Source organism: Portunus trituberculatus, chromosome 38, assembly GCF_017591435.1.
Source record: "Portunus trituberculatus isolate SZX2019 chromosome 38, ASM1759143v1, whole genome shotgun sequence".
Classification (NCBI taxonomy): Eukaryota; Metazoa; Arthropoda; class Malacostraca; order Decapoda; family Portunidae; genus Portunus; species Portunus trituberculatus.
In genome coordinates, this window is record NC_059292.1 from 6,913,482 (window position 1) to 6,921,705 (window position 8,224).

The 8,224-nt window shown below is 40.0% G+C and overlaps 1 protein-coding gene across 12 annotated transcripts in view; it reads right to left on the bottom strand.

The window, feature by feature from the left end:
- The window catches only part of LOC123515016, a 14,798-nt gene extending 6,989 nt beyond the window's left edge, over positions 1 to 7,809 (bottom strand). The window contains exons 1-5 of one of the 12 annotated variants that reach the window (XM_045273369.1): positions 7,364 to 7,535; positions 5,461 to 5,550; positions 2,003 to 2,031; positions 1,277 to 1,490; positions 1 to 774 (exon numbers count right to left, since the gene is read on the bottom strand). The exon at positions 1 to 774 is cut by the window's left edge and continues 1,042 nt beyond it. In XM_045273369.1, coding sequence (XP_045129304.1) covers positions 565 to 774; positions 1,277 to 1,490; positions 2,003 to 2,031; positions 5,461 to 5,550; positions 7,364 to 7,372 — 552 coding nt within the window. In that variant the 5' untranslated portion in view covers positions 7,373 to 7,535 and the 3' untranslated portion in view covers positions 1 to 564. Of the gene's footprint in view, positions 1,491 to 2,002; positions 2,032 to 5,456; positions 5,551 to 6,667; positions 6,824 to 7,363; positions 7,536 to 7,759 lie in introns of those variants that run through there. The other 11 variants (XM_045273370.1, XM_045273367.1, XM_045273372.1 and 8 more) reach the window with 11 other exon arrangements.
- Positions 7,810 to 8,224: the final 415 nt, after the last annotated feature.

The window sequence follows — 8,224 nt, forward strand, 5'->3', positions numbered from 1 at the left end:
AACTTTTTGTTCTAATACAGATTACATTATTAATTACTTATTCAAACTATTTTTCCACATAACTAAGAAAAATAAAAAAAAAATAAAGTAAAGCAACATACTGCCTCCGATAAAAAAAATAAATAAATCTTACCCAAATAAATATTATTTTTTTTTCTAAACCGGGTTATTTTCAACATTGTTAAAACCATTACAGTTGTTTTCATCTCATGGGGAAACCAAACTTTACCTTCTTTCGATCCTTATGGTTATGTTTAGTGGGAAGTGGAGCGTCATTACGTCTGGCACATTTCCTCAGGTCCTACAGCAAGATATCTGTCGTTTCGCTTGGCATCTATCAAGGACAGAGGAACCGCTCACAAGATGTATTTCGGCAGTCCTTCTCTCTTGCGACTCTTCTCATGTCTGTTCTATGATTTACTTCGCTTATTTATCAGTTTTCATGAATAGTGTTTAAATATTCATAGTTTATGGTTTGTCGTGAAATCAAATGTTGTATACATTATATTCATCTTTGGTGCTTTAAATTTTCGATTTGATTCCGACTGATATTATTAAATGTTTTTATATTAATACCGACAGTGTATTTGAATGTTGATAATGCTGGCAGCCTGGTGAACACGGGTGAACGCAGCGGGTGTGACCGTCGTTGAATAAAACAGGAAGAGGAAGAAACACAGAGGCAAGTCTATGCATAATAATTCCTTTGGCCATCAAAGCGTCCACTGGCTTCAGCTTTCCACACCAACACCGCAGCGACAGACACACCCTCGCCTGTACAGCCAAAGAGAGTGGTTTGGAATATTTTTTGGCAATAACAGTAAGTCGTCAGGACCAATGGATTTGCATCAAAAAATTTAATTAAGTAAATTTGATTAAGTTTGGTTATAATGATCAACGTTTCCTTTTTAATCAAAACTTAATGTTATGGCCTGATTAATTAATATCAAGTAAGAGCTTTTCTTCGCCTTTGGTGTTTTCTTCAAGGAGTCTTCCATGACACCTTGTTAATCTCCCACACCTTCATCTAGTATGCTCCTCATCTTCCTCCTCCTTCTGCTTCTTCTTCTCGGCGCATTAATATAATTACGCAACAACAACCAATAAAAAAATCATACCCATATATAATCTAACATAACCAAACCAACAACGAATATCAACGAAAATTCTATTGACAATGACAATATTAATAGTACAAAAAATTTACAAATGCACATACAAATATAAGGTGAAGTATTTTCAATTATTTTTCACGTGGCAGCGTGTGAAAAAAAACCTTGACTTGTGTGGAAAGGAGTGCAGTCCATGGTGCTCTGGAGGTCTTTAGACACCCCGCGGTCAGCCGAGGAGCAAAGCAGCACTCGGAGGCTTTCACTCGCCCGGGACATTCTTCAGCCTCTCCCCACCACACCAGCATTTCCTGCCGCCCCTGCACAGTCCTCCTCATCATTCCTTTTCTCGAGCTTCGGACTTCCTCTTCGCCCTGACCTAGTTTTGTTGCCAGGTGGAAATTCACATTAACAAAGATAAATATGATGGTCGCTTCCTCCACACGCACACACACACACGAGGCGACAAGAGCTGGTTCATTACGCGTCATAAGCAGCCATCCTATTATCATATATTAAAAGGCATAACCGCACGCCCCTAATTTCCTTCATTATGCTCAATTATGCACACCTACTTTCCATCACGTCTCTCGTAAAATCATTAACTGGTATTTCCAAATTAGCATATTATAATTCCACACAAGTAAAAAAAATAGTGTTCCTCTCATGATTGAATTACAACTCCTCTCACTTCCCTTGTCCCGACCTCAGTGCCACGCCTTCTTTACGCTAACAGAAACTATATCAAGACGTTAACCGTGTTGTGTCCTGATTAGGCTGCGGTGTAGATTTGACTCCCAATAAAACTGAATCAAGTGCAATGTAAGTGACGAAAAAAATTAAGTTCCACGGCTGTGTGTAAAGGTCAACTTCACTAACACTCGTATACTTGCCTCTCTTCAAAACAGCGTGACAGGCAGCTCTGGCAGAAAAAAAAAGAATAAATAAGAAGAAAAAAATTGAAAAAAAAAAATGTACAGGTAAAAGAAAGACATTATCCTCCAAACCAGAACAGCAGTAGCACACAATTCACTGTATTACCAACTGACAAACCTTCAACATAAACTTCACCACTCCGGTAATGCAGTTAGTTTCACAATACAGCCACGTCCAAATGAAAGACTCTTCATCCCCCCTCTTCCTCCTCCTAAAAGCATTTATCTTTCAACCTTTCCTATCATAGCTTGGACTCTCTTTCTCTCTTTCTCTCTCTCTTTCTCTCTCTCTCTCTCTCTCTCTCTCTCTCTCTCTCTCTCTCTCTCTCTCTCTCTTCCTAAATATTCAGTCAGTAAAACTCATCACACTCATTCCTGCAACATTTCTACATTCGTCTGCCACGTCATTCTGCTCGCTGTGTTCCGCTCCCAACTCAACGCCTTACTTTGCTCACATAAAACTGCTGCTCTCGCCTCTTTACAAGCAACATTAATCTCGCGGACGTGTTCCTGTTTATTTCCGTGATGAACTTCCTAGACATTAATACCGCCCACACACACACACACACACACACACACACACACACACACACACACACACACACAATTAAGGAAAACAACAGTATCAACAACAATACCTCGGATATACACAGCAAGGTGGAAACACACATAACAAAGAAAGTCCTCGGGAATGTTTGAAGAAAGATACACAAAAAATCAAGAAACCCACAAAAAGGAGAGAGAAGAATCACTTGCATTTGGATTTTTACTGCTTGTGTTATTTACTCGTATGAGGAGACCAAAGCGACCATATATATTACTCAGTGTGTTTCAGAGTTATTCCCATTAACCTCTTAAGTACCATGACGCGTTTCTGATTTTTTTTTTTTTACCATTTGGTGATTCTATACGGTTTCGGAAACTCATGTGAGGTATTAAGGAAGTGAAGATTGTGGCCATTTATCTTCTGACCTCCATACCCTTTCTAATGTCAATAAAATGGTCTTACTGTGCACAAATCTGAAGGTAATTATGTATCCCAGTATTGAAAGGGTTAAAACAATGTAAAACTGCTCTGAAACTCGCAGTATAATGATTGGAATTTTTAGATATAAAAATATTTTACCTACATAATCTTTATCAAGCATTTCTTATTTTTTTTCTTCCATCCTTCAAAACTACAACGCTTTCAAAAATATTTCTCATCTCTAGCATCGGAACAAAAAAAAATTATTGGAAGTCAATCTTCACTCAATTTCAGAATCTCCTATTAACCTTTAATTGACCAGACTGTTCCCATGTCACTTAACTTTAGCTTGTCTTACATAACTTACTCCCTGACCTAGAGACGCTAACTTCTGCCTTTCATTATCACCTTTAACCAAACTCCTCTCTTTCCCTACCTTATGTACTCGTATTTTGTACAATTTCAAGCATCGAAAACATCATTGTTAACTGTATCTCGGTCCTCGGTATTGTTCCATTCGTGGCTACAGCTTCCAGTAAATCACCTCAGAAAACTATGCTTTTCTCTGACCACTCTCAGCAGTCATAGATCTACCCACCTTGGCACTCTCAAATATGTTTCTGCTTCCGATCAGGTAAGTGAAGCTACGAATAATACAGGGCCATGACCCCAAGAGGCAAGGTAAGAAGAACTTTCATATGCACACTTTAAGAGAGAGAAAGACGGCAGAGGATCAGAGAGAGAATGGTATGCCGGTCTCTACTGGGATAGGGACAATACACATGACCTTCACAAAATGAGCCACCTCATCAGGGAATGATTAAACAGGATGCGTCTCGGGACAAACGGAGCAGCCACAGGGACACCAGCGCGGCAATTCTCCTCTACGGTTACTCATATCTTTACACACACACACACACACACACACACACACACACACACACACACACACACACACACACACACACACACACACCACGTAGCGTAGTGGTTAGCACGCTCGACTCACAATCGAGAGGGCCGGGTTCAAGTCCCAGCGCGGCGAGCCAAATAGGCAAGCCTCTTAATGTGTGGCCCCTGTTCACCTAGCAGCAAATAGGTACGGGATGTAACTCGAGGGGTTGTGGCCTCGTTTTCCCGGTGCGTGAAGTGTGTTGTGGTCTCAGTCCTACCCGAAGATCGGTCTATGAGCTCTGAGCTCGCTCCGTAATGGGGAAGACTGGCTGAGTGACCAGCAGACGACCGTGGTTAATTTCACACACACACACACACACACACACACACACACACACATTTGACCTTGCTCTGAAAAAGAAAAAAATATTCCGAAATATTAAAAAATAACATGAAAATAAGGAAGAATTAAATGAAAAAAAAAATTATTTATATAAAAATAATTGCAAATCTGATTTTTTTTTTTTTATGCACAAACTGCAATTACAACGGAAATGAAAAATTCTTCGAAATATTTCCACATTTACATTTCTACGGCCTCTTTCTGTATTTTGTATTTCTAACAAAATGCTTTTTCTGAATAGTTGATAGTCTTTCATAGTATATTTATGGTCCTGTAAAGATGTATATAGATGTATCTAATATACTGCACACACACACACACACACACACACACACACACACACACACACACACACACGCACACACGCACACGCACACACGCGCACACGCGCACGCGCACACGCACGAGTACACACACACACACACACACACACACACACACACACGCGCGCGCGCGCGCAATGTTATATATTTGTTTTTCTATTGTCACGATCTACATAAAATACTTAATGAATCTGTTTTATTCTGTCACATTACCTTTCTCTGTCAATTTACCGATAGATCCTCAGCATGTGCAGCAAATGGAACATTGGACTCTATGGCATGCTGGTAATCACAGTCAATAGCTGAATATTCTTCATTTTTTTTCTTCTCAATTTTAAGTCCCACAAGCTGCTGACAGTCCTACAAGCCTGACAACTGATTGAATGTCGCCACATTACATCGAGAAATAATGCTGGTCCTCATCCAGAATATAATCATTAGCATTCATTTCTGGCCATTTTACTAAGCTCTTCAGAATTTTGACAAGTCTTCATGTCTTCATATTTATTCTGCTCACTATTTAGTGCTTGTATACAGCTTCAGAAACTTATGTGGGGGATTAGAATAATGAAGAGTCTGGTTTTTAATCTTTTGACCTTCATAAATCCGTTCTAATGTTAATAAAATCGTCTAATCATACCCTATATTCATGATAAAAATGCGTCCCAGTAATAAACGACTTTATCTTAGCAATTAGTCTTGCACTGCTATCACTGCTCAAGTTTATTACATTTCGCCTTGTTTGGAATAACCATAAAGGCGAGAGAAGAGCTAAGAAAGACAAAACACTCATTTTAATAGAAACACAAAATGAGCAATACGTACTTACTGCAATACTGGTTAGACTCTGCATTCGGCCACACAGTTGGATGACTGCTCTTCGGTTCCACAAGGCAAGAACACGCCATCGGCACTCCCACTGAATATAGAAAAAAGTCAATCAATTATCTTTCTTGTTGAACTACATAGGTAATATAAACTTCCGATTAATATTGTTACTATATCAAACTGTAACTCCATTCACAGTCGTGTCAGCCATCACCACCAACGTCACACACATTTTTCGTTACATATAAAACTTGTAATTGCAGCCACATTAAGAGGCTCGCTGACACAATGGTCAAAGAGCAGGAGAAGGTTTAGTGAAACACTATACGCAGTTCATCTTGCTTATCAAATCATATCCTTAACTATGGACAAGTGTAACATGATAAAAAAAAAAAAAGGGAACAAAGCTCCTGCCAGCCTGATGCCTTTCAAGTAGCCGCCCATTGGCGAGGATGAAGTGAACGCTCATTTTGAGAACAGCTGTGTTGGCGTCTCGTTCGTCAGTGGCGTGATGCAAGATAAACAGTGTGTAGTGGTGCTTCCCGCGCCTCTCATACACTGTGCAAGGTGATGGCGGGCGTACACTTACTTCCTCGCCGGTAAACATGTCCACAAGGAGTATGTGGATTGTGCAGAAACTCCATCAGGTGGGCGAGTTTAATTAAAAAGGGGGAAATAAACACCACTTCATCACATGCCAGCGCGTCGACATTTGTAACAACGACAAACTTTAGGATCACTAATTACAAGTTCCCGCCTCTGAGAGCAAGCACGGAGCGGCAGGACAAGCGAGGTCGCCTGAGGCAACTTGGACACCAGACCTTCACATGAACTCGTAAATTTGTCAAGCAAAAACTCGAAATTTAATGAAGGTCGTTTGTCGCAAACATTAGCCAGGTTAACAAGTTTACATAAGTGACAAAAGATTAAAAGGTACATGAGAATGGTGTGTGTGTGTGTGTGTGTGTGTGTGTGTGTGTGTGTGTGTGTGTGTGTGTGTGTGTGTGTGTGTGTGTGTGTGTGTGTGTGTGAATATTTTGAAACGAACACGGCTAAGTAATCAAACTGTTATTTTCCTCCACACACAGAACAATAACGAAGCGACATCAGATCACAAGTTTCTGATCCCGACCCGTCTTTACCACCCTCACCCATGCGCCGTTGAACAAAAGCCCATCTGAAGAGCGAGATCAAATCAAGGCTCCTACCCGTGCACTCTTCAGCACAAGCCAGGTCGTCCTTCACTTACATGACCTGCGTCCAGCCCGTGTCGCCTTCACCGTCCAGGCGCGTGGCGAACAGTGCATCAGGGACATGGCCTCGGCGATCACTTGGACGCGAACAATAGGACCGTTTCAGCGCTAACAGCTACGCGTGAATCGCAGTTTGCTTAACATAAGTTTCTTACTTTTCAGCTGTGACTCTCAGGCAAATTCAGCCCCCACCCTTACCCATCCTCTCTCCCGTCCTCCAGCAGCTGTGCGTCTCTTTATGATAATGACAATGTAACATGGAAGTACAGAGCAGCTCGCCTGGAGTACATGTCCTCCCTCACCATTTGACTCGACCATCATCTTACTTCCTTGAATCAAAATGGGTTCCCTGTAATGACGCGGTACTTGATTTGATAAATGTCCAATAGGTATTTTCTCTTAATTACCTCACGATTTCATTCTATCTTCATTTCTCACACATGCAGTCAGATAGTTTGATTTCATTTTCAAGGTCAATTCGATTCCCAAACAGTCTTGTAAAATGCAAAAAGGATAAAAGAAGGTCAGAGTTACGTATGATAGACTGGACACAGTGGCTCTCCGGCTCGGCGTTGTCACCACGGAACCTTGGTTGTCACCTATCATTCATCATACACAAAACATATACCTTCGTAACATACACCCTCTTACCTTCTCCATACACCTGCTGGGCTGCTGGCGCAATGTGTCGGTTAAGGCTTTCCCATTTTATTTTCACCTTGACAAATAAATGTAAAAAACAACCACAGTATCCGAGAAGTGCTTACACATCGCAACAATCCTACTGACACTGGCATCATGGTTGGCTGCAAGGTGTCGTGCCGATTCGGTTCCCTTTCTCGAAGCCGCTCGGTATATCAAAGATACTTAAAGGATACTGAGCTTATCTTAAGCGTTACTCAAGCGAGGAATGTGTGTGTGTGTGTGTGTGTGTGTGTGTGTGTGTGTGTGTGTCAATTAATAATAATAATAATAATAATAATGATAATAACTGTTGTGTCTTTCAAAGTCGGGAAGAAACACAAAGATTCCCAGTACACCATTTACTTGTGTATGTATAGACAGGAGTGAAGTAGTGACGGCCGGGGCTAGGAAGCAACTGCCTCAGCCTGGCACGGTACTCATATACATAAATTTGGTTCGAACCTTTGTCATGAACTTTATACATTTGAATACATATATTCGATACATATGAATCATATAAACCCTGAACAACCATATAGAAATTACAAATCATTCCATTTTAGTGGTTAACTACCACAACAATAACAATGACAATAATAATAATAATAATAATAATAATAATAATAATAATAATAATAATAATAATGATAATAATAATAACAATAATAATAATAATAATAACAATAACAATACCAATAATGATAATAATAATAATAATAATAATAATAATAATAATAATAATAATAATAATAATAATAATAATATACGTTTCACTCGAATCACAGTACATTCATACTAAAAACAAATGTGAGATGGTGGCGGGGAGGC